The sequence below is a fragment of the Electrophorus electricus genome, chromosome 7 (genome assembly GCF_013358815.1).
Source record: "Electrophorus electricus isolate fEleEle1 chromosome 7, fEleEle1.pri, whole genome shotgun sequence".
Taxonomy (NCBI): domain Eukaryota; kingdom Metazoa; phylum Chordata; class Actinopteri; order Gymnotiformes; family Gymnotidae; genus Electrophorus; species Electrophorus electricus.
Window position 1 is genome coordinate 7,583,507 of NC_049541.1, and position 26,094 is coordinate 7,609,600.

The 26,094-nt window shown below is 43.3% G+C and overlaps 1 protein-coding gene and 2 non-coding genes across 7 annotated transcripts; all 3 read right to left on the minus strand.

The window, feature by feature from the left end:
• Positions 1 to 373: 373 nt before the first annotated feature.
• eif4g1a (eukaryotic translation initiation factor 4 gamma, 1a) lies at positions 374 to 25,816 on the minus strand. Of its 5 annotated transcripts, none has more exons than XM_035528154.1 (34): positions 25,569 to 25,816; positions 21,392 to 21,454; positions 21,081 to 21,200; positions 20,900 to 20,983; positions 20,656 to 20,688; positions 20,182 to 20,202; positions 19,136 to 19,318; positions 18,688 to 18,787; positions 18,229 to 18,339; positions 17,494 to 17,633; positions 17,327 to 17,419; positions 17,140 to 17,221; positions 16,170 to 17,036; positions 15,962 to 16,047; positions 15,292 to 15,487; positions 14,783 to 14,916; positions 14,579 to 14,695; positions 13,992 to 14,375; positions 13,056 to 13,202; positions 12,679 to 12,915; positions 12,450 to 12,554; positions 11,845 to 12,114; positions 11,487 to 11,601; positions 11,230 to 11,338; positions 10,787 to 11,034; positions 10,297 to 10,418; positions 7,903 to 8,075; positions 3,202 to 3,327; positions 2,989 to 3,070; positions 2,802 to 2,900; positions 2,538 to 2,672; positions 2,351 to 2,432; positions 2,085 to 2,225; positions 374 to 1,750 (listed from the first exon to the last, which is right to left on the minus strand). In XM_035528154.1, the coding sequence occupies exons 3-34, from the start codon at positions 21,153 to 21,155 to the stop codon at positions 1,569 to 1,571; spliced, it is 5,079 nt and encodes a 1,692-aa protein (XP_035384047.1). In that variant the 5' UTR covers positions 21,156 to 21,200; positions 21,392 to 21,454; positions 25,569 to 25,816; the 3' UTR covers positions 374 to 1,568. The 5 variants fall into 5 exon arrangements, with proteins under 5 accessions (XP_035384047.1, XP_035384045.1, XP_035384046.1 ...); XM_035528152.1 differs by having other exon boundaries at positions 25,443 to 25,816; XM_035528153.1 differs by lacking the exon at positions 21,392 to 21,454 and having other exon boundaries at positions 25,443 to 25,816.
• LOC113591802 lies at positions 3,752 to 3,824 on the minus strand. The gene has a single exon (XR_003412240.2). It is a non-coding gene; the product is annotated as a small nucleolar RNA SNORD66 (small nucleolar RNA).
• On the minus strand, positions 11,111 to 11,184 carry LOC113591801. Its single transcript, XR_003412239.1, has one exon. It is a non-coding gene; the product is annotated as a small nucleolar RNA SNORD66 (small nucleolar RNA).
• Positions 25,817 to 26,094: the final 278 nt, after the last annotated feature.

The following is a 26,094-nucleotide window of genomic DNA, read 5'->3' on the forward strand; positions in this document are numbered from 1 at the left end:
GAACGCGAGCTCTACTCTCCACACAGACGGCCCGATGTACTTTACAAAATGAGTACCTTTAAGAGCTTTTCCTTTAAGGCCAACGTACGGTATATGATCAGTTGCGATTCCATAGAATCCCATAGTTGAACCAAGCTCAGCAGCGTATTGTTGCTTAACCTTAAAAAATCAGCGATCTTCGCCCAGTCACCTTAAAACATCACTTTTCAACAAGGTGTCAAAACGCCAAATATTGTTCTAGGGTGAGGACTGAGAAACACTTAAGTATTCACAAAAGCACATCATGGCCATCACAAAACAATGATCAACACCCCAATTTACAGCGCGTGTAGGCTTTACCTCCATACCAGAGAAGACATCCTTCAAAAACTCATTAGCAACTTGATAGTCTTTTATTTTTAATGTTGTTTCTCCAGCGTTTCCAGTTTGATGTGAAAGCATTAAATCCTTAAATAATAAAGAAAAAAAAATATTTACATTTTTCAATAAAACTGTAATCAATGGATTATTAAGCACCTCTCACCGTCTGGAAGAAAAATTTAAATACAGGGAAACTTGCCATTTCTGTTGGAAAAAAATACATGGCATTAACATCAGATATTTGTTTCTTGAAAAATAAAACAAAACCCCTTTAATATATATGTACAGAATGCTCCTGAAATGTGTTTTCACTTTGCAAGTAGAAAAGGCTTTTAGGATCATTTCGGTCTCATTTCATCAAGTTGATATTTTTTTTTTCCTCTATGCTTCAAGTTTTAATGTTCTCTTAAAAACCCACCGCAGACGTGCTGTTCAACAGGGTCTTTGAGAAGATCCCCAACCGTCCCTAGATTGAGAGGTAAAAGGCAGAAACATCGGCAGGCAGCGGGAGAGGGATGGCTTAGAAGGAAGCATGCTGACCTTCCCCAGCAGCAAAAAAAGGGCAAAAAAAAAAAGGTGAAAGTCCATCCCATCATCAAAAGCAGTTTCATGCCCCCCTCCACTGAAGGAAACGGGAGGCAAAATCCATCCATTATGAGAAGTCAGTAAATACCATGTTCATCAACTTCATCCTCCTTAATGTTAAAAAGAATACCAACCTTCTCGCATACACACACACAAAAAAAAAATTCTTAAAGAGCTCCATGTTTGATCTGATGTTATAAACCTATAGGGCATGATCGCAGTCATGCTTTCAGAACATAATATACAACACTTATTTTTTTATAGTATGGTGCAGTGTTATATACCATCTTGCAGATAAATTACATTGAAATTTAGAGCAGTGCAGGTTGGTATTTTCAAGATTTTTTTTTTAACTACTTAGTAATTGACAGCATGTTGCTATTAAAGCATTTAAGCATTCATGTGAATCATTTCGGTATCCCCATTTTTTTTTTTTTTAAACTTTATTTAAGCTTTTTTTTTCCTTTTAGTGGCCATGGAATTGGCACAAGAAATATATAGAAGTCAAAAAAGTGTAGTTTTTATCCACAAAAGTCTCTGTCAGAGAAGAGGTTTCATGAGAATGAAGTTCAGCTTTGAAGTCAAAAATCTTCCTCTGTTCTCCACACACTGAAGCATTGCGCTTAGTTGTTGTCAGACTCTTCCTCTGCCTCCCGGAGCCAGGTGAAGAAAGCGGTGACAGACTTGAGGGCCACACCCTTGCCCACCTGCTCAGTTGGGTCTTTGCTGGACTCCCACTTGTAGAAGGCCTCTTCTTTAATGACGTCCTCGTCGTACAAGGTGTCGAAGAACGTGCGCAGCAGGTCTGACAGTGAGAAAGTGGATGAGAAAAAGCAGAATTATGTACCAGCAAGCGCTGCTGCTAGTGCCATGCATCTAATTGCTGAACTACACCTCCCAACTCTGCTGCACTTCCATTCCGTTATACTTGACATGCCTCAAATCTCACCCTGAACACACTTGTAACTGTAGAACTGTAAAACATTGCTATGAAGCAGCTTGCAGCAACATGTCTGGCCATTATTTCTGAATGGGTTACATGTCCACCTCAAAAGGTTATTTCAAAAACGAAATGTTTACAACTGTAAACAACTTCATTCTCAGATAAATATTAACAAAACAAAAAAAAAGGTACTGACTGGCTGGCTGCTCCAGCCGGACCATAAGAGCCTGGAGAGCATAGAGTGCCTGCAGCTCCTTCTGCTCATTCAGCAGGTACTTCTGCAGGAGCTTAGCCCGCTGGGTAATCTGCTCCACATCTACCTTGTAAGGGTTCTCACCTAGTGGAGAGGCAATTCAGAATGGGACCATTAAAATGAGTAAATATAGAAAAAGTAAACAAATTTGTCATTGACTAAAGGAAGAGAAAAAGAAAAACAATGAAAAATAGGCAGGTTGCACTCACATATAATAGCTGATTGGCACACTGACGTCATTAAAGCTCTCACAAACTGGTTCGAGGCTATCTTCTGCTCATCAAGGTTTGCCTGTAAGAAGTTAAAATATATAATTCAGGTAACCTTGCAGCTTATCTAAAATCACATAACTCCTGCTCAGACAGTTTTGTTCTGCAGGCACAAGTCATGATCTACCTCCACCCAGTCATGGATCCTCTGGTTGCTGGCTTTGTCCTCGATAAGCCTGTCCAGGATGCGGCTCAGCTCCTCTGGAGTCAGCTCCTTCTTGCTTGGCTTCTCTGACTCCTCTCCCAATGTAAACTCCATTTTCTACCCAGCAGGGCAGACAATATAGTGAGAAATTTAAGTTTGCCACATCACGTTACTCCTGCTAGCCTCGATCCAATTACATTTGGCCTACTAGTAATCTAGCCATATATTAATTAGTAGTTTTAGTACCCATTCTGTCACAAACTTGTTCACATCCTCATCTTCCTGAAGGAAGTCCTTCCAGTTGAGTCCTGCTTCACTCCACAAGGCTCCAACTTTTTTCTGACTCTGTATACAAGAAAGACATTTACTGGGGAAGCTCAACATGGGCATTGCTGGTACCAATCCTGCTGCTAGGCCCAGTCAGGTCACTTACCAGTCCTTTACAGAGCAGGTTGAGGATCTGAACCAGCAGGACAGCGGCTTTACCTATAGGCAGCAGAGGCTTGGACACCTCTCTATAAAAACAACAGAAACTTACACAGTCTGATAACCAAAATGCATTTGATTGTCAAATCTGAGGTTTCATGGTCTGTGTGGGTCCGGAGACTGGGTCAGTGGATAAGGTTTCCTAAAGGTGGTGACCTACCTGAAAAGTTGGCCCATGTGAACACCTCCCTCATGCAACATAGGGGTGATGATCTCCGCCAGGTATTGCCAGATGTGAGGAATGTCAATGGCCATATCATCAGCGACTTCTAAGATCTCCCGAAGTCTGAGGAACAAACCAGAGTTGGAGTTTTTTTTTTTTCTGCATTGAGAATGAGAATGAATGATGGTCTTTACTCTGTGCAGTCACACTGTTAAACACTTGAGTATTTTGATACTGTTGAGGGGGAAGTAAATGACTTAATATACAGTACTTAATCTACAATTAACCTGTTTTTTTATGCTTCAATAATTAGACTTTCACACCCCTAAAAGGGGAACCCCCCCCCCCAAAAAAAATCTAATCATGATTTGGTCTGCTTCACCACTAGATGTCATACTTGCCCTTGCTTATAGTCTGTAATCTTCACTAAGTCTCAATTTCTATGAAAAATTAAAAAAAAAAACAAACAAACAAAAAAAACCCTTGCCAAGGTAAGTGCTTCAGTCAAAAGATCACCATGATCGGTTATAAGGCCCCTTTATCAAAACTACCAACGTTAGTTCCATCAGTGCAGGTCAGTGGCCCAGAAACATGGCACAAAATGGAGGTCATTGTTGAATGTTCACATTGCTACATTATAGGCATCCAAGAAACTTAAACTTCTCATTAATAACCTAGGCACTGCTGCCTGGACATGCTGAACCACTGAGCTGCCATCAGTCTTCTCTTTCGTTCAAGGCAGATTTGTTCATTTTCACAGTGGGTGGTCAAGTGTAAGTTTCCAGCAATACCTCTGCTGATTAATGAGAAACATCTGCAGCACAAGTAGATGCCATCAGAGGGGTTTTAAGCTATATTTCCTTACACTGTTAGGAGGCTACCTAGATAGAACATTTCTGGTGGGGGGGCTATTATTGTGTACAAGAGTCAGTCATTTGAAAGGGAGTAATCGCATTAGGCATTATTGTCTCGACACTGGTAGCAAATGATGGCTGCTGGAAACTACAAAACTCCACCATATTTCAATGAAAAAAAATCCTACAAAAGTTAAGAAATGTGGAGGCACATTTCAGAACTGTAGAAAAAGAACAAGCTTCATCTGTAGCATTGCCGCTATATGAAAGAGTGAGTTATTCAGTCCTTGAAATTCCCGCAGATGAATATAGGTAATGATGGAGTGAATACAATATTAGTGTTTGACACTTTCTGAAAGAGGAGTACAGATCAAAATGTATGTTGAAATCACAGGATTCAGCCGTTATTGACATCCTGCAACCAAACTGTAGGAGAGAACTGACGATCAGCGTGTGAGGATCAACCTAGGCAAAATAAAGGAAATCGCAATGCAAAAAGTGTGAGAAAGCTCAGGTTTGCCAATGGAAGAGTTGTACAGTGAACAAAAAGCCAAAATTCCAGTCGCAATAGGGAACTTAAGCAGTCCCTATTGATATTCATTTACTTTAAAAAATTAAAAAAAAAAAAAAAACAACCCACAAAGCGCAGGTACAGTCCTGGACACTGACAATGATAAAGCTGTAAAGCTTTTGAAGCAGCTAGTTCAACTTGAACTTACCTCTTCAGGACACTATTGTGTTAACAGAATGAGTCATTGTAAAATGAAATTCTTGATGAGGCTCTTACGTTAACAGAACATGAGAGTGAATAAAAAATAGAACATGCTATTGAAGCTACATAAGACCGTTGGACAAGCTTCAGTGGAAAAACTAAAACCTACCTTTATTGTTAATTGGACAGGCCGGTATTTCAGTCCTCAAAGAAATAGTGATGAAATACATCAGGTACAGCAAACCCAAATCTGCTGTGGGTTTACCCAAGACATCAAGTTAGAATAATACAGTGGCAGTGAACTTGCATGGACAAAAGCCAAGAGCATCATACTACTGACCACATTACATGCTTTAGCGCAAGAAGTACAGTGACCACCAAGAACAGAAGGGTGTAAATCACTCCAGTCATTGTTGGATAAGTGTTCATGGTCCTCCTCAAAGACTGATTAGTGAGGAGGAAATAAAAGACATAGTTGAGAACTTCCAATACTGAAGTTCAGACTACTGCAGCTTATAGCCCACAGGCCTTTTAAAAGTGAAGAAAGAAATTGAATGCAACTTGAAAACTGCCTGAGATTTGACTGACAGTGAAGAAACCCATTGTAAATGGCTATATTCCCATCTGGTTTTTGGGAAGAACCCAAATTTCCCCTCAATTCTCACTGATAAGCCAAATGCTCTGGTGGATTCCACTATAAGCACCTGGGTGTTATTGCACATTGCAGCATTATATGCTGCAAGGAGAGCTTTTACATAAGCAGAATGCTCTGACAATACAGAGAGAATTGCATAAGCAACTAGAACCAACTGATCCAATAGCATGAGACTGGGGGCAAAAGTACAGTACAAGTGCCATGACCGAAACGTCCCGATATGGTCACGGCTGACGGTGCGGTGGTATTTGTGAGGGACCAACATTCGAGCTCATCACTACAGGTCGCAAAAGGTGGATGCATAGTCATGAAAATAATGTGCTGCCAAAGAAGAACTTAACAGCTGGAGGAAAAACAAATGGTGAGTTTGATGAAGTGAAAAAGCCAAAAATTGGTAAATACAAGTTGTGTGTGTACATTTAAACAGCGTGATGACCAAAGCCAGATGCAAGAGGCTATGAAGAGACATTCAAGAACTGCCCTGTGCCTCAGCCTCTCTATGAATGATCATGGCAGTGAAAGAAAAAAGAAAATTTAAACTCCATGGTTATCAAAGTAAGTGACCCTATAAGTGTTTTACTGGCTAGGTGATTTGTGCAACGTAAAAGGAGTGCCTGCTTGTTACGTGGACAATGATTTCTGCTGATATGATTCACAACCATTTTCCACAATAGTTACCTGAAAGCTTCTTTCCAAGCTGGTCAAAAGAATACAACAGCTTCAGCTATGCTGATATAGAATTTCATACTGTGGATGGTGAAACACAACTGCAACGAGATTCCTAGGTAAATAATCTTCAGTCCATTCCTATGGACTCACTGCAGCATGATAGCTCAGCAAAACTGATGTGCTGAAATTCAAGACAGGCCAAATCCTGAAGGTTAAGACAGTAGAACTGTGCAAACTCTTCACTTTATTGATTAGTTTGTTTACACAGTGAAAGGAGAGGAGAGAAATATCGGTGACCATAAATATCAGTGAATAAGTTGACTGCAAACTAGTAACGCATGTAGGCAGAAAACTAGGTCCTGCAGCGTACTGCTGTAACTGCATTGAGGCTGGATAAGGTGGTGTACTCAATGTAAATTTATTTTACAGAGCTATCAATTCCTTTCAAGGATTGCAGCTTTCAAAAGGAAGAAGCTAACATGCTAATTTCATGGCTAAAGTGAGAGAACAGGAGTGGAATGCGTCCATTAGGCCAGTAGAGATAGGTGATGGGGGATGGGGGATTTCTAGCCATCAAAAGAGAAGAGGCTACATTTTTTTCTGTATCTCAGGCACACAGATGACTGAGCAGGTGAGTACACTGTCATGGCCATGTCTAGAATGTTACATCCAGATAGGACTGTGCCAGTGGCCTGGGTATGGCCTTATTAATTTGGCAGGCCAGTGCGGATTTGCCACTTTAGAAGTATGCCATGGCATAGTAGGTAAAAATTGGTGGCTCATAGTACACTGACAATGCCAGTGGGAATGGGTACAGCCTTAAATCACAACTGAGGCCAACACAATTTTATGTTTAAAGAGGCTCGGTAAGTGAAAGGATTGTGGTTTCAAAGTTCACTTTGAGTCATTGGTTTAATTTGATGAAACTTTGATGAAGGTAGGTGCCTAAATGGTTTATTTTGAGTGAAAAGGGAGATCTGGGCCCCATGGGCCCCATGTAAAACCCTAATGATTTGGCACAGGATCTCATCTTATCCTGTATATAATTACTACCAATTTCAAAACATTTTATATGTATTTAGTCACTCCTTTCTGAGAAATCCTTCAGATGGTGGAAAGCTCAACATGCTCATGGAAGAAAATCCAAGATTCCTATCAATCTGCTAGCAATCTAAAAGCATTAAAAGGGCTGCTTTATTAACCTTATCGCTTAGATGGTATTGATAATGCAATCATCTTGGCTATGCTCCATTCGGATGGAGGTGCAGGTGACAAACAGTAAAGTGTGCGGACATCAAATCCACCAATTGTGTTAGAGAAGAGAGACTTCTGGAAATCAGCAACATTTAAGGAGTTTCTCCATTGTGAAAGGATCTAGAAGATTCTTTGGTCAGCCAACAAAGCTTGCTAACAATTTAACCAAATGGGGCCCCTGCATTTGTTCTCCTTAAGGCACTGAGTGAATGAGAATGGGAACTTAAGACTGCACAAACAGACTAAACTAAAACTAGTAAAATTTGTTTGGGGGTTGGGCTATGATTCCTGCACAGTCATAACAGAGTCAGTAAACTTTGATGGAGTATCGCATTTGCCGTTATTGTCTTGACAAGGTGTAGGTTTTCAGTGCTGAGAACCAAGCGTGCCTGCATGCAATTCAATGCTGGTTAGAACCATCTATTTAATTATAGCTGAATTACAAATGCAACCATAATAAACAGGCGAAATAGGATGAATGCAGGCAGCTCTGCAGAACTAGAGACAGCTCGTCCTCTAAGGGGAGCCATGTGGCATGTGACGATGATGCTCACCCTTTGTGGTACTGCTCTGTGGGCAGGACGCTGTTGCTGATGAGTCTGTGCAGCAGCTGGCCCATGTGCTCCCTGGCGATGGTGCTACGCTCCAGTGTGGACTCCACCCCGTTCCGCACAAACACAAAGAGTAAAGAGGGGCTGTTCAGCTCCTGCACGCACTGCACCGCCTCCTGCAGACCATGGAGTGAAGTGTCAGCCATACACACACTGGAACATGGTGTGCATGAAAGTTGTATTAGCTTAGCTAACCATTTCTTCAAGTACTATTGCACAAAATCCACATTCCCAATAAAGCTTGACGGGTGATGAGAGAACAATTCAGTTTAACCCTCTACTATTCATCCGATTCACACAATCAAAGTATTTTTAATCATAGAATGGATAATATATGCTATCTGAACAGAATAACCTGGCTGTTAACTGCCAAAACATCACTGGAGCTTCTCACTGTTTCTCAAATCACTTTGAAGTTTTAGCCAGATTGTTCCATATTTGTTGTATGGTGACAAACAAGAGTTCAGGCCCCCATGGGAAAGGGGAATCCTACAGAATCCTGCTCTTGCTGAAACAATGGAGACAAAATTGCTCCATGCACACAACTGACACCTAATTAGGCAAAGATGATGTATTTGATTGCTGTGGGTTTCTTCAGATACTTGATGTAACATTCTCTTAACACAGATTGCCAATAATGAAAACTGACTTTTGAGAGACAACATAGGCACCACATTCAGCAAAATCTGGTCGCCTGTACAGGAAATGCCTTGAAGGAATGAGATTTAGGTGACATTTTATTGTAAGTGATTATGCAATCATACTTGAGATTATTATTATCCATATTATTACTCTCCTCTTTTGTACTCTTGCTAATCTGAATATATGATTCATTTTGCTATTCTGCTTTCAAATGTTATCTTTACATATCCTTTCTATGAGTCACATAGAAAGGATATGTAAAGATAGCATTTGAAAGCAGAATGCATCAACTCAATTTCTTCCCAAACTTTATTTTGGAAAGGAAGTATATAGTGGCTGTTAATTTGTATTACCACACTGAGTTGTTGATGACATAGTTCCATAGGGCAATAGATTGCACATGCCTAGTACAAGTGTAATGCTACCTAAATAGACGAAGATAATGTGCAGTAGCCTTCCATAATCCATCCTCAATTTGTGCACGCTAATGCAATTAAATAGAGTTCAGTGAGTTTAGTACTGTTACAGACATGATCGTTAATGTATTTCAAAATGAAGATATTGAGTTGGTAATCTTTTAACTGGCCTTCAGGCAAATGACAATATTTATATGCAGGCTAGAATACTTTATGCAATGTTTGTGCATAGGAGAATTGTATTAGCTGTTCATTTCCAAGGACTAAGGAAGTGCATGTGTATGCTTACCTATGTATAATTTGTCCCATATACCGCTAAACTCCTGTTAATTTACTGTTTGGTTGACTATCATTTACTTCCATGTGTTTCCAAGTGTTTCTAAGACAAGCGGCGTGATTGGCAGCTGTTTCATCAAATAGAGAAGAGTTAGACGAAAACGTAGACCCCTTTAATGTTTAAAGGTCTGCGCACTGTGTACTGTCATTTGCTTCAGTGTTAGCAGATAGCATGGCGCATCGGTTTGACGCTGTTTGGCTAAACTCGTATAACCATAAGAATGATATGATGATTTTATCAAAATGTTTGGACATCATGGAAAGGAAGAGGCTTATTTTAGCTGCAGTTTATGTGGAGATGTTTAGGTGCTGCTAACATGGACTAGCTTCGATGGTTGCATAGTAAATCACTGAATGTTTCCATTCACTGCTGGAAAAATTCATAATCTTGCTACAAATTCTAAGTATAAATGAGAAAGTATACCATTTTTTACAGTATTACAGCATTTACAGTATTAGCTTTGTGTGCATTTAGAGAGGTTTTTGGACACTTTGGAGAAGTCTAGGACACCTACTGGAAAACATTGTGTAGCTAGTCATTTCATGCATATGCTCAAAACTTTATTACACAAGACCCTGGTGAATCAGGAAATGTAGAGTATGAGTGAAAATGAATCTCCAGCATCAATACATATTATACACCCAAAAAATCAAAGGCACTTTGTTTTTTTGACATTTTCTTCTGTATTAGATGAGCTCAAATTGAACCTAAATGATGGACAAATAAGCCTAGATGTGAATGGATGTCTTGTCCCAAGTGTCTACTTCAATTTGAATCCTGAACGATCATTGTGCTATGTGTACAATTTCAGATATCTAGTGTTAAAGTGAACAAGTACAAATCGTTCAAAAATGAAAAGGACTCAAAAAGGAGTTTAAAAAATAAATAAAAACAGAAATGTTCCTAAAGCAAAAAAACCTGACACACTGTGCTGGCATTTACCTTCAGGTCATTGATGTGGAGGTATTCCTCGATAATGGCTACAGACTTCTTGTCCAACTCCTCTTCACTCAGAGCTGGTTTGACTGGGGTGGGAGGTGGCGTTGGAGCAGTCTCACGCTTTGCTACAGAACCCAGAACAGAACAAGAACAGGTTAACACACAGAATTTTACAATGGAGACTGTGCCAGGATTTCCTCTAAAACCTCCCTAAATAATGGACCTTGAAAGTAAGCAACACAAACTGCACTTCAACAGCATATACTGATCCACTTTGCCGTAACTGATGATTTCCTGTCTGATGCCCTTACTTGGACCTGCAATATTATTTAAATTATAACTTTAGGTAAAATGGTTCAGACAGACTTCACAGAAGTGTCACTCAAAGGATCCCAAAGCACTTTGCCAAATGGAAAGAAACAAAAAACAACTGCTAGTGATAAAACTGTTGCATCTGTGCTTCTCCCACACAGGGGAAGATACTTCCCCTCACCCATCTCCTTGCTCATGGCCCGGTCGCGGCTTCCCCTCTCGTCGGTCATGCTGGCGACACGGCGCACAGTGTCGGTAGCTCCGCGGCCTTCACCACCTCGAGCGCGCTCATCGCTCTCTCTGCTGAAGCTACGCTTGGTAACAACTGGACGGTTTCTGTCCAGGCCTCTCTCTCTGTCCTCACGGCTGTCTCGCCGGTCGAAGCGCTCAAATCTGTCGCGGTCATTCCGCTCCTTGCTGGAGCTGCTTCTGCATAGAAAAAGAGAAAACTTGAAAGCATTGCTTTATCCTTCAATTTGATTAAAATGACCAATCAGCTGTGTTTCTCCTCTGCTCCTCAGTCCTACCAGCATCACTTAGTGGCTCAGACACATGGTGCCATATAGGTACTCAATGAAGCAGTAAAGTTCCTGCAGGAGAACAAAGGGCCTTCTTGATACTTGCCTGTGAGGTACCCTGCGGTCAGGGTCCAGAGAGGAAGAAGCTGATGAAGGTGCTGACTGCTGGAGGGCAGAGAAGCGGTTCAGGGTGCTGGTGGTGGACCTGCCAGATTCTTGAGAGAGGAGAGCACCAGATAAGAATGGCAAATCACCTGTTACAAGACCTTATACCTGACTGCTGTAATACTTGGCAATGATCAATATACTTTAGTTATCTTACAGGCTAGGTGCGAGGCAAAGCAGGCGACAGTATTGTCTTACCCTGTTCTCCGCTGGGCTTGGCTCCAGACCCACCACTGCTTCCCTTGCCCCAGCTGCCCCAGGAACCTTTCCCACCTGGGGCAAGCAGCTGATTGTTGAAGTCCAAGGCACCAGGCTGTGGAATGAGAACAGAAAATTAAGCATTGAAAACATTTCAGTTGGAGAAAATACCACTTAGAACAGTGTGTCTCCAATCACAGGTATCAAGCAGTGTCAGTCATGTTTAAAGTGAGGTGATATGGTAATGCCCTGCTGTCAGCTCAACCAGTAACACAAAGGGAAGGGCAAGCTTTTCCCTTAGGGAATCTGTAATCCAGTGCAGTTAGCTGAAACTGATGAATCCACTATCCTCTTCTACCTTGGTTATCTTGCTGAGGCGACTCGTGTCAATGGGTCGCGTCTTGGTAGTGATGGGCACCGTGTTCCAGCCCTCATCCTGCGGCTGGGTTATGCGGCCCCCGGAGGAGTGGGCCCCACTGCGCCCGCCACGCCCCTGACTGGAGTCCTTCTTAGACAGCAGCTGCTGCTGCACCTTGATCTGCTCCCTGTGCTCCTCCAACTCAGCCTCTTTGTGGATCTGGTCAATGGTCTTGGGGCCCTGGTCACCCCTCCTGGGAACCCAGTTATTCTACCATACAGGGAAAGAGAAGAGCACTTTAAAACACATTTAAAGTGGCAGCTTGGCATTGGGGTACAGGGAAAAAACAGAGGTAGAACATCAAGGGGATGAAGGATGGGGGGGGGGAAGACAGCTACAGCCAAGGAGGAGAGCAGAGGGAAGGTTATTACTTCTAAGCGGTCTGACCACATCTGCATGAATCTCAATTAACTCAACTTCTACACCTAAAACATCAAAGCTGGTCAACAGCTGTTCCATAAAAGGTACTTGTACAGTAAATATTTGAGTGCAAATTAATAAAACATGAAGACTTGAGAAAGGGGGGGGGGGTGATGTGCGTTTACCCGTCTGAGGTCCAGGACATCTTGAAGCATGAAACGGATCCTGGACGAGGTCTTCCTCTCCTTTATGATTTTCTCCATCTGGTTGAAGTACTGGTCCATACGGGGCTGTGTAGTCAAAGAGAAACTCTTTTAGAATGCAAGGCAAGTCAGCTTTGGGCTGACACCTAGTAAAAACAGCAATACATCAAGCATTAAAAGCCCATGATGGGAAATCCTGAGCATATGGTACCTTGGCCTTCTCGAAATCCAGGTCCTTGCCAATGGTGGAGAGGAGGCGGCAGAGGCACTCCAGGCTCTCCTCGTCGTGGTTCTTCAAGAGCTTGACGATGCAGTCGTGCATGATGGGCTCAGTCAACATCTTCAGCTTGAACAGCTCTCCGATGAATTTGATGTTACCGAGTGACCGGCGGCGGGCCTTGTCCTTCGCATCCTCCAGCTCCTCCACTAATCGCTGGCGCTCCTCCTCCTGGGCCAACACATTAGGGTTTGGCCCGTCATTACCGCAATGAGCACGTTAACACAATTAAAACGACTGGATTTCATGCTCACGTTACACTGCCCACAAGTGTGCACTTAAAGGTAGTTGTTCTATTGAGATGGTAGCACCTCTGATGCGGCGTCCAGCTCCTTCTGCTTGTGCTCAAAGATCTCATCGTCGTCTTTGTCCTTTTCAAACTCCTTCTGGCAGCGATTGAGCAGCAGCTTGCGGAAATTCACAGTAGCTCCCGTCTTATCTGAGGTGCGCACTTTCAGCTGGACACCGGGAAGAGCACAAGTAACAAGCACAAGTTAATAAGATTAATAAGTTAATAAGATTTTTGTGACTAACAAAGACGTTGCAGATGCAGAATCAACTTTCTGACCCATCTGTTAATGGAAGATAAGCTGATGATTCATGGGCCAAAGGATGGATGTGTGTTTAAAATACAACACACTTTTAACCAGCCATCACATCACAACCCCCACCCCAAAAAAACAAAAACAAAATAAAAAAACAGTTGTTTGGCTACAGCTCATTATGTACACTGAGGTAGGACTGTTAAAAGAAGTTAAGGTACCCGCCACTTGCTGTTTTGATTTTTTTTGCCAAAACTTTTAACCTACATTTAGAGATAAGACAGTATTAATTGTGGGCCCTGTTTGAAATATAAAAAAAAAATAAAATAAAATCAAGTGGCAGGGGGCTTTTTCAGATACGCCGCTAAAGCATTCCCTTTTATTATTTTGTGTCCATTGCCCATTACTTTACTGCATAGACATGATAAAGGTCAAAGCAATTAATTCCTCCCTGCCTGGCCAATCAGAAGGCTTGGGGTGGGCAGTTGCTCTGCTGTGCTGCTCTAACCCTCATGCCCATTTGGAGCAGCTGGAAGAATGTATGTGTGTTACAGCACCCAACTTAAGTAACAAACAAGATAGACATAAGACCCTGAGTTCCTCAATCCCATCACTTTAGTTAAACGTTGGTGGTCACAAGTGGAACCGGTTCTTTCGCTGTTGGCGTGTGCATGCTTGGATTGCCCGAGAAACACCGGCACTCACCCCCATGAGGCAGCGACACATGTTGGCATAAGCCACGGAGAAGTTGGGCTCGGAAATGGCCTTCTCGAAGATTAGGTCAATGACGCCCTTGAGCCGTTCCTCCGTGTCGATGGTCAGTTCCATCACCTGCTTCATCAGCGGCTGGAACATCTGCGGCGTTAGCTTGTTGAGGACACTACGCACACGCCGGAGCAGCTCCTGGGTCTTGGCCACCTCGGGGTCATCCTCATCTGTCTCAGGCACACGCCCGCGCCCCTTCTTTGTAGAGGGCTTCCATGCTTTCTCAGCCTTGTTCAGCTGGATGTCATCATTGAGGGAGACACTGGCAATAATCTTGCGTGGCTCTTTGCGCTGGCCCTGCTGCGAGCGCCTTGGGCCTGGAGGCTTGGGGGTTAAATCAACAGCTACAAGTCACAACAGTTCCCAGTCAAGGCAACTTAAAAGCACCAATGATAACATGGCTAGTAAACAATATAGAACAAATCATGTAGGGTGCTAACACCCAACCAGCCTTAAACAGCTTCCATCTGCCTTTAATAATGTGAGCATTTATGGGTGATGTTTCCCCAGGTAAAGGAAAGACTTACTGGTCCTCGCCCTGCTCCGGGTGGCTGTCTGCCCAGATTAGCGAACGATGGTGTGAAGTCAGGCCCACAGTTCATCAGGCGACTGGGGTCCAAAGGTCTCAGGGGCGTCTTATTAGCCTATAGTGTGTTGTGGAAAGTTGAAGGGCTGACACAATGTCAAGACATGGGGAAAAATTAGTTGCCAGTCATGAGAGTAACGCTTACCTTGTCCAGCACAACGTCAGTAATGTGGGGAAGGCCCTCAGGCTTGTGCATGCTAGCACTGATGAACTGGAAACGCAGCAGAAACTCCCTGTCGTACCGCTTCTTCTCTTCAGGGTTAATAGGCTTCCAGTGCTCTGGTGATGGGGACAGAGGAGGGTCACTTCATGTCATGCACTCATTTGGACAAAGCAATTCAGTAGTACTAAAGCTCAACAGCTGAACTTACTCTAAAATATCATTCCTGTCTGGATCAACATTCACAATGAAGCCAGTCTAACTTATTGTAAAAGGTTAAACCTTTGACAGATCTCTTCAAAATCAGTAAATTACATTTAAAAAAATTATCTAATTCAGAATACCGACAAAGTCCTTCCCAGTGGTTGTCTGGCTGTTCATAAATAGCACTGATAGCATAGACAGCAGCTTTTCAATAGTCTATTTCAACTCAGATAAAGATTCAAACAGTGATTAAAGGGCTTCAAGTTCAAGACTGAAATCTTTTCCCTCACCCTCTTTATACTGATACTTCTGTTCCGTGGGCTTAGTGGACTCAGGCTCTATGTTCTCCATGTCCAACTTGTCCTCCTTCTCCTCCCATGTTTCCTCAGGCTCCTCAGTGGGTGGAGCAGCGGGCATGGTGGGGCGGAGCTCCAGAGGCTGGGTCTGAGCTGCTGCAGACTCAGCGGCAGATTCTTTTTCCTCGGGCTAAGAGGGATAACATTCCAGAGACAATATTAATGCATCTGCATTAAAAATTCCACCAACATCAGTATCTGTACCTTTCAAAGTCGCTAATCTCTTGTAGTGCAGTCAAATCGCACATTCAGGCACTGACATCAACCTCTGGATCCTGTGTATATGCACCCCACCTTAAAAAGGCTTGCTCACATCAGACGGCACCCTTCCTTGACTATACATCTTGAGGATACCAAGTACATCTTGATTTGACTGTTGCTTATACCACATAAATTACTGTTAGCATTCAAGCCTGCCTCCACTTACCACACTTGAATTTTCTTGATCTACCATGCACTTGTACAAGGTTAACCATGGAAAATGACCTCAACACTAGCACTGATTGCAGTTTTGCCTGTTCTAAGTTGCTTTTTAGAAACTAATTGGCCAAATGTAGATTTCAGCTAAAACTTATTTCTGTCCATCAAGAGAAATGGCTCATACCTCTTTAAAGGCATCTAGGACATCTCCCACATCTTTGTTATTCAGATCCTTCAACTTCTTTTTCTTCTTTGGCACAGGCAGGACAGCTAGGAAGAGATGATAGTTAGTTAAGACCTACCTTGGAATGCCATCATCAGACTTGTGACCCTGCAGATATTTGTTAAGCATTATCCAAATTCTGTTGTTCATGACCCACAGACACCCTTACCTTGCAGACTCTCGTCGACAGGGCAGCTAGAGGCAAGAACAGGAGCTTCTTCTGCTTTCACATCTGCCTCCAGAACCAGTGGTGAAGGAACCACAGCAGGTGCTTTCTGCTGCACTTCAGGAGCCTCAGGTTCAGCAATGGGTTCGGCAACCTCGAGCTCAGGTTCGCCGCTGCCTTCAGGCTTCTCTTCGGGGTCCTGAGGCAGACCATTGTGAAGTGGAACATTCTCAGGCTGATCAACAGAGACCTCAGGCTCAGGAACAGGTTCTGCCATTGGGTCAGTGGTGGGCGTGGCCTCAGCAGAAGTTACCTCGCCACCATTGGCTATTGGAGAGGGACTGTCATCATTGGGCATGGCAGCAGCAGTAGAAGGTGCAGGCATTGGGTCAGAGACTGGCTGTGCAATTTCAGCCAGTGGCTCCAGCTCCTGTTCCCTCACCACCTCTGGCTCCGCCTTCTCCACATCCGCACAGAGCTGCTCCACAGGGGCTTCAGGCTCAATAGGCTCCTCCTCTTCTTGGGGCACTGCTAAAGGTAGCAGTGGCGCATCCAAATTGTTGCCCATCTTGGGCTCAGGAGAGGCGGAGCTGTGTGCTAGAGGAATGGCTGTCATATCAGGTGGCGGGGAAGGAGATGCTGAAGAATCAGGTGGTGAGGAGGCAGACGCTCCAAAGTCTTCGTCAGTGTCTTGTCCTAGAGTCACTGCACTTGTGGGTGGGGCTGATTGGACATCCCGGGCCAGTTGGAGATTCTGGCCTGGTTTAGGCTCAGATGTGAGAGATGCAGCAACCTCCAGGTCAGGTGTCTTAGATGGAGGTGGGGGGGTTGAGGCAGCTGCTGGTGGAGCGACAGGCTTCACACGATCATCTAAACAAAGCACAATTTAAAAATCGTATTTCGAATATTTCTAATAAGATTTCTGAAATAAAAAATTGAATCAAATTATAATAGAAATAGAATAAACATTTACCAGGTCGAATCACTACTGTTGCTGTAGGTGGCATGCTTTCACCATTTGTTTGGACAGGACCTCCAGCCTCTGGGCCTACAGTCTGAGGGAGATGAGAGGGGAAAATTCTTTATGCTGTATACAAATTTGGACCAATTACAAGCATTCCAGGGTAAGCATATACATAGGCATTAAATACCGAACTCACCTGAGGGGGCGTGGGCGTAGACGAATTTCTTGCACCAGACATGATCTCTTCTGTGACGTCACGTCCACCCTGATTGGGATCTCGTATTCTAATCTGTGGAACATGGTTTGGTGGGTGAGATCCTGCTCTCACAAGGCACTCAAGAGAAAAACTTTTCAGCTCCTCACCTGCTTGCGTTCTCGCTTGTGCTGCTGGGGTGGGGCATGCTGAGGGGGTGGGGCTTGCTGCTGCTGGGCTGAGCTCAACATCACCTGTGTGGTAGGAACTGAAGGCTGGTACTGAGCCTGTGTAGGGTAATACGTTCCAGCTGGAGGAGGAGACAAGGCATGATCAGATAACACCTTAGGCTCCACCCCACTAAAAAAAATAAAGACTTGATTTCCCCTGACCAGGAACAATTAAAGTTCACAATGCAGGGTTGCCCAATTGCTATGAGTTTACTCCGGAAGTCCTTCCATCTCAAGAGAGTTAGCCACTAAACAAAGGTTTGTTCCCACCTGCATCATGGACTCAGCCACATGCAAGTGGCAACATCAAATGATAAGGAACTTAACTAGATCAAAATAAGGCACAACAAACTGACCAGCTACAGAAAAGGAACATGCACACAGCTCCAGACAATGATGCACAAGGTAAAGCAATACAGACTCAACATGCAGTCGTCTGTTTCAAATTTTGCATTAAGGTTGAGCTTTATTTCTGTGTCACTTGGAAAAAAGCGCATTGCTTCATGGGCCTTAGAGATGCAGGTTGTCATGGAGACTATGGCAGCAAACGACAAGTGCATGCTTGAGAACTTTATGATTTCCCCCCCCCCCGCATTTCTTTTCACAAAAGGGACCAAGGTTGCAAGGCATGAGGACTGAGCAACAGACACAGGCAGCTCTGCATGCCAGACTCACCGGGATAGCCCTGAGAGGGGAGAGGGGCAGTGTGCAGAGAGAGACGGCCGTTCTCTCGGCCCGAGCCTCTCCCCCCACCCCCCCGCCTCTCCCTCGCTGCCAGCGAGGCCTCTGAATTCAGCCCAGGAGAGGAGGGAGGGAGGGAGGGGGGGAGAGAGAGAGAGAGAGAGAGAGAGAGAGAGAGAGAGAGAGAGAGAGAGAGAGAGAGAGTGTAAGAGTAGAAAGTGAATGCCAAGATCCAGCAGGAAGCTAATGTTATAAAGCACAATGGGGTTACAGAATCTGCAAAGTGAGATGAGAAGACAAAAAGGGAGACCAAGCACGGATCTTTTTATTCTTTTCTTTTTAATAAAAAAAATAGGAACAATCAAATGAGAACCCAAGAGTGGTAGAGAGAGAATCACTGGAGGGGACAAGTATACAGGGAGAATGGGTGTGGTGCATGAAAGAGCCTCTCACCATATGTAGAGCTATAGTCAGGATTGGTGCTGGAGTAGAAGCTTGTGGGAGCACCGGCCACGGAGAACGGCTGGGTCGGGGGCACATACGAAGCACGGTACTATGACAGACACATGGTAAAAGGTCATGCTACAGTTGTTTATCTGTTGCTGTTTCTGAAATTGATGATTTCAGCTTAGAAAGGAAATGGTTTTCCCATGTTGCACAGGAACACCAGAGGCCATATTAGAATTCCTGCTCACTGTAATGTTCTGCAGTCTAACAGCTTCCAAATAATTTTGATTTGCAAACAGATGTCAATGAAAACAATAGACCTCATGAAACAAAACCTTGCACAAAATGGCCCTGTAGCCCATCTACACGTTTTTTCCCCTGCTGAACCCCACTTGTTCAAGAATACCACTCCTCCCGTATCCCAAGCAGCATCTCAATGGCACTGCAGCATTACCTGTCCAGCTGGAAGGAAGTAGGCGGGGCCCTGAGAGTTGGGGAACTGCAGCTGCTGCTGAGGGATCATCATCACTTGGGAGCTGGTTGGGTACACGTGGGTGGGTGGAACCTGGCGAGGCGTACTGTTAGGTGGCACCCGTGGGGCGCCGCTGGGCAGACTGGGCCGGTTGGGGTAGTACGGCTATGGGAGAAGAGGGGTAAGATGGCGAAAGACACAAACTCAAACAAACCCCAAAGTGGAAAAATCTTTTTGGAAATACTTTTCCCAGCAGAACTAACTATGCGATATGTTCACTCAGTGAGCAACAATGTTTGTGTCATGTTTCAACTTTCTATAAGAAGTTCTTCCTAGACATTCAAGATCAGCCTCCTATAACCCTCCTTCATATTTGCCATCATAAACTAGATGTACTTTGAAATGTGTCATCAAGCAGAGAAAAAAAACAAAAACAAAGGGTGTTTTGCACAGGGCTGCTGCTTCATCTCCATCTCGGCACACTACAAGCAACCAGAAGTTTAACCTTCGAGCTCTGGTCCCAAATTGGTTTGACCTGACTGAAAATGAATATATGAGACACTCAGTATATGAAAGAGACGATGACAGGAACACTAAAATAAGAAGACAACCCGTTGCTATAAGCTTTGCATTGTTTAAAAAAGCCTTACACAACCTTTTAAATACACTTTTACACACGAGATGGTGCATACAATAATGTGAAGTCTACTGAGAAATGTACTTTCAAGCAAGGCTGCTGGGTTTGTTGCACTAAAATGAAATTTCAGCAATTCCTAGGCAATACCTGTCTTTACAAATTTTGCTTTGTCATCATGGCAGTTTCAGAACCTATGGCATACATTTCAGAGGCAGAAAAAAAAAGTCTGTGTGTGGCAATTACGCCAGGAAGATGGAGAGCCAGAGCATGCAGAGGAGACAGAACAGCTGTATAGAGCATCATACTGGCTTGACACCACAGAAAGGTGGTGGAGGAAAAGAGAGAGAGAGAGAGAAAAAAAAAAAAAAAAAAAAAAAAGTGTGGCATTTACCTGCAGTGACCTGAATCCACCCTTCAGCCGCACCACACACAGCAGAGAGCAAGCAGAAAGAGGAGAGACAACATGAGAGAGAGAGAGAAAGAGAGGGCGAGCATGAGAGAGTCAGACAGGAGGACATGAAGAAGCAGTTAATCAGTAAGCTGTTAGCAGCAGACACAAACAAAGCAGATGTATGCATGCATGCATTGGGACTTGGACTAATAGAACAGTGATGGCACAAAATATACTTCTGTACATGAAGACGGAACAGAGCAGACACTGTTCAATGCATGGCTACTGGACCCAGATCTATCAGTATGACTTATGCAGCAATAGAAAAAGCAGTGATGGGCTTGATGTTTTATTTGAATACTGTCAAGTAACAAGGCAATGTGTTGCCTGGGGTTTTGCCCTTTCCTATTCACGCCCTAGAGGTCTAGATTTGAGCAGCCATCTGTTAGTTTTCCCAGTGAAAATCGTTAGTACCTGTTGATGTAAAGCACGTGGCCCTGGGGCATACTGGTGGAACGGCAGAGAAAAGAGAGAGAGAGCAAGAGGTCACAGTTCAAAAGAGGCAAAAAGGACAGGCACTAGCTTGCATGCACAGATCCCTCAAACAAACAAAGCAAAATTCAGAGCAGACGCTTAGCTTAGCCACAAGAAGCACCAATACCTTCCCAGCTGATTAAAGTATGTATGCGTGTGTGCGTGCGTGCATGGTGCTGTGTACCTGTCTGGGCTGTGGCGCAGAGTTCATTTGTGGAGGTGGAGGGGCAAAGACAACAGAGGGGGGCTGGCCAGGGGGGTAGGCACCCTGCACAAAAACAATAGCTCAAACAAAGCAAACAGTTGACTCATTGGCCACTGCTACTGCCACCTTGCTAGGACTGACATGCATTACTGGTTCTCACCTGTGTCAGTCCTGGGGAAGGGGCGGGGTGGGGCACAGAAGGGGGTCCTGTAATAGGCTGCGGTGGTTTATTCATTTCACGTGGTTCTGCATGAGGGGGGCCTCGGACCTGCCTGCCAAACTGGAGAACAAGAGCATGAGTCAGGGGGGGAACAAGAAACCCCTAAAGAACAATGCTTTTAAGGTAAAATTAATTCAACTAACAAAGGAGAAAACAATGAATACAAAGAAAATTTTTAAAGTGCACTAAACAGTATATATTTACAAAACATCCTAGATAATAAAGAGAAAGAATGCTGAAGGATTACATACATCTGAAACTATTGTTAATCTCTTCGTATTAGCAGACTCAGTCAGGTCCTTGTGTAGTGTGTCCTGTATCAGATAATACAGGGGGTGAGTAAGCAGTGCGGTTTAACCATTAACGGAGTTTAAATTCTTAGGACAAGAGCTTGTGGTGTAGGCTATAGCATTTCAGTTAACAGGTTAGCTTCCACAGCTCCATAGCACACTAATGACTCACTGAACATGTACTCAGTTGACAATTTAAAATATTGCTTCAGCACTTGAGTATGCAAAGCACAACGTGCACCAAAAACAGGGGCCACATACTCAGGCGGCATCCATTTTCAGTGTGCAAAGGGTGGGTGTACACTGTCTTTACTGATAAGAGCAGACCCCACCCTTTTAAACTTCTGAATGCACACAACCTCCAACTAAACGTTCAGACATCTAATAAAGATACAATATACACTGAAGGAGGAAAATACATCAATTTAACAAAATACATCCAAAATGATGTCAAATGTTCCTACAAGAACATCTGTTCATGTTGCCATCTAATCCACTGCATGATGCTGTGCTGCTCTCTCAACATAACACTGCGCTCCTAAAGGTCTGCTGCTCACGGGTGCCTGTGTGGATACCAGCTGGAGAGCTGAGGGCAGAAAAGGTTGGGTGTTCAAGGCCGAGAGGTTACGCAAAGCAGCGACCTCTGTCCCTTCAAGACGCCTCACACGACACAAGAGAGCCACCGTCGCCCAGCCCTACGGTCTTGGATCCAGACAGATGGCAGCCAATAAACTCCCCATGAAGAGCACTACAAAGCCCTGGTGGGTCTGCTCTTTCAGGGAATGAGAAAGCAGGGTGAGGAGGGGAGGCAGGCTGCTCAGGGGAACATGGGTATAGTAGTCCTCAGCAAAGGAATTCATACTGCATGATTTCATCCAAACAGCTCAGGCGTGACCGTAAGACTATGCACTCTGAGCAACCTCCACTCTCAGCTCCACTGAAGAGGAATTAACTTACACTACGCATTACATAACATGAATGCTGGCATAGATAAAAGGTTTACATTTGCTAATAGCTGTCACTAACAAAATAGTAGTGTGTGGTGTTGCTGGCGCATTCTGTAGTTAAGAGGACGTCGTCTTCCAAAAAGCCATAGCCCCTTGAGAGCATGCGGGGGAAACCTTGGGTTCCTTGGATCGAGAGGAGTGGAAGAAAGTATCGGCATCAACATGGATGAGCAAAAATAAGAACAGGGGCAGTGGCACAGTATGGAAGAAGCTGTCATGGGATAGATGGTTTAGTGGGGGAGGGGAAGGGAAAGCAGAAACCCTGTGAGCCACAATACACAAATGAACTGGCTGCAAGCCGGTGGGGCGACACATTTCAGTTAAATGGATTTAGATGGAATGTGGATGCCTGTAATAGCATTCAAACCATTCACACTTCACTCAAACATCAAACTGAGTAACTAGCTTAAGAAGAGAATATGGATGACTGATTTTGTGTGTGTACTTCAGGAAATTGCGGTGGGGCAACACATTTCAGTTAAATGGATTTAGGTGGAATGTAGATGGCTGTAATAGCATTCAAACCATACACACTTCACTCAAACATCAAACTGAGTAACTAGCTTAAGAGGAGAATATGGATAACTGATTTTGTGTGTGTACTTCTGGAAATTGCTGTTTGAATACAAACGTTTACTGTCACCAAAAGTAAGACTACAACTAATAAAGGGGAGGTGGGCGGGGGTGACGACTTCCTATTACACAAGTGCAGACCCTGGTCAACATTGTCAATGCTAAGTGAAACCAACACAATCTGAGAGACAAGGAATGGGAAACTGAAATCAGAGCCTAAATCTTTACAGACAAAACTGTAGAAGGCATACATGTCCTAATTATGATCCAATTAAGGGATATTGGTTTGAGTGTGAATTTACCAAGATGGCAACCAAGCACCACAGAACAGGGGGTGCCTGGCTGCAACTGCCCAAACCCAGTGTCTCCAACATTCAGTCCCTGGTTTAGATTTTTAAGCAGAATTGTCCTTTGTTTCTTTATAGACTCTGTGCTTTATGTACTGATGGGCAGATACTGGATATTAAAAGATGCTAACTGCTAGCAATCAAGTGCTTTTAGCCAGCAATCAGGAGTCACTTGAACTTTCTGGGGAAGAAAGGTCACTGAAACAACAAGACCTTGATGTTTAAACACCACAGGGGAGACCTTGGCTAAGTCTGAAGAACAAATTCTCTGACATACAAATTTGCTTATCCTCAAAACAGTATCACAGAAAAGCTAGTAGATGTAGCGCCCTGACTAAACACAAGGTCGCTAAAATGCACTACACAATCTCTTCACCATCCAATTAACAGAAAGGTCTAAGTTAATATTCAATATGCTTATGTAACTCATAGTTAACATAGCATTTTATATTGCTGTTACTGAAACTAAATTAAAAATTAGTCAAATCCTGGTAAACTATTCACAGTCCAGGGTTCTGCAAGGTACAATCAAGGTGTTTCTTCATGTATAATTAGCAAATATTTCTGAATGTTATAAAACAATTGCGCAAACGTGAGTTTACAAATTACTAGGGTACTGTTCCCTTTTTTCAGAAGTTAAACTGAAACACCATAAGCGGCAAAATCTAAGATGGATTTCAATTAAAAAAATTATTCTCAGCCAGAGGCTTTGCACATAAAGAAATCAACTGTAAAAATGAAAAAAAAAAAAAAAAAAAAAAAAAAAAAAAAAAGAACGACTGAAAAGTTTATTTGGTACTAAATCTCCAAAGGTACAGCAGCAATAGCTTTCAATTTCTTAATGTTAAGCCATGTATTAAAAATCTCAGTAAAGATATCGTTTTAAATCGAAATGTTAGCAAGCAGGCCCGGCAAACCCTCAGTGTAGCGCAAGTAAAATCTGAGGAAAAACGCCAACAGACGTGTCAGCCTGCAGCCATAAACCACAGCCGGCTAACACTCAAACTTTACAGTTAGCGTTAGCATGCTAGCAACCATATGGCAGCCTCCACGTTACATTACGGTAAATTTGCCATGTTAAAATGACGAGACGTCGTTTGCGCCCGAGAAATTCCCAAACCCTGGAGAGACATATGCCTTACAACTTTTACGAACACCCACCATAGCAAGATCAGCCAGAATTAGGTCGCGGCCTACTATTTAATTTTGGTAACCGAGGCCCACCAGAGTATCCACTCTAATCTGACCAGATTCAACGTAACCAATGTAATCAATGAAAACACCAACTTAATATTTAGAAATTAAAATTATGTAGCCAGCACACAACATTAATTTCAACGTTGCAGTGGCAATACCCTTATACACCTTTAATCACTGTCTTGGACGCAACGCTATGTGGCATCGGGTGAGTAACGCCAGCTAAAACACTATTGCTTTGTAAAGGATACTTGGCTGGCCACGAGAAGCTAAAGATGAGTGAGAGTAACCCCGTAATGTACCTCTGGGTTTCATTTCATGCGTTGACATGTTCACTTGAACTGTGACCACAACGGGACAAACTCCATCAAGAATACACGAACAGTAAATCCCAATGCCCACTCAGGACCGTCATGTCTGGTTTTAAATAGAAAATCATTATGTTCTCGTCACATTTTTACATTGTGACTGCTTCAAACTAAATTGCTACTGCAAGTTTAGTAGATATCCAATATTTGTAGACTTACCATAACTTTATATTAAAGTACGGGGTGTAGGTTAAAGCTAGGTGGCTTTCACGTTAAGATCACGGCAATGTTGAAATAATTTGAATGACATGAGGGGAATGGGAGGTAAGAAAACCTGCTACGATAGCTAGCTGGCTAGCTAGCTAGCTACCACCTGACAGTTTACACGACCTTCTTGCCAAATAGACAGTTAGAACAAACTATTTCTTAGATGGTTAACAATACAGCAAGATAGCTACTTAGGTTAGCTAGCGAGCAATTCTCATGATAGATTCAGGGCCCACTTGGCCTTCATGATTATCAGTAACAAGTAGCAAGCAAAATTAGCTAGCTACCTAGCAGAGGCGTTGGGATTACTCACCCGGTGTCCCAGAAGAGAAATTAAAGTCGAGAAATTAAAATGTGTTGTTTATGTTTTACTGCAAGAACGTTACACGTCTTTAGATCCAAGGAAAAGTGTGGCTAATCGCTGAAAGCTGGTAGCTACCTGCTGTCACTTTACGTTTAAATCCCCGGTAGCGTGCAAAGGCAAAAAAGTGACAATATATAAAAAATGAATAAATATAGTTTTCAGAAGTAACTACTGATAACTTGGTTGCCTCCAGACCAATCCTCTTGATTGGAGGTCCATGTTTAAGGCGCGGATGGTGACGGATTGCCAGAAAATTGACCACACTTCTCAGATTAAGCACGGCTTACTACAGAACCATGGTGCAATACCTTACTCCCCTTGAGTCCACAGAGCCGGACGGAGCGTTTAGGAAACCGCATAGGTACTTCCGGGTTACTTGGGTCAGAATTGGGCCTTCTCAGTCACATGACAGGAACTATATGAGAGCACATAAAAGTTTAGTCGCAATCGTTTTCTTTGGAGTTAATAATGATTTTAAAACAGCTATTAGGTGTAAACAAAAATAAATGCAGAACATGATCTACACTTTTTATTCTGTGAAAACACAGATATTATTTACGATGGAAAAATCATATTTTAATTTTATAATTATATTTGTATC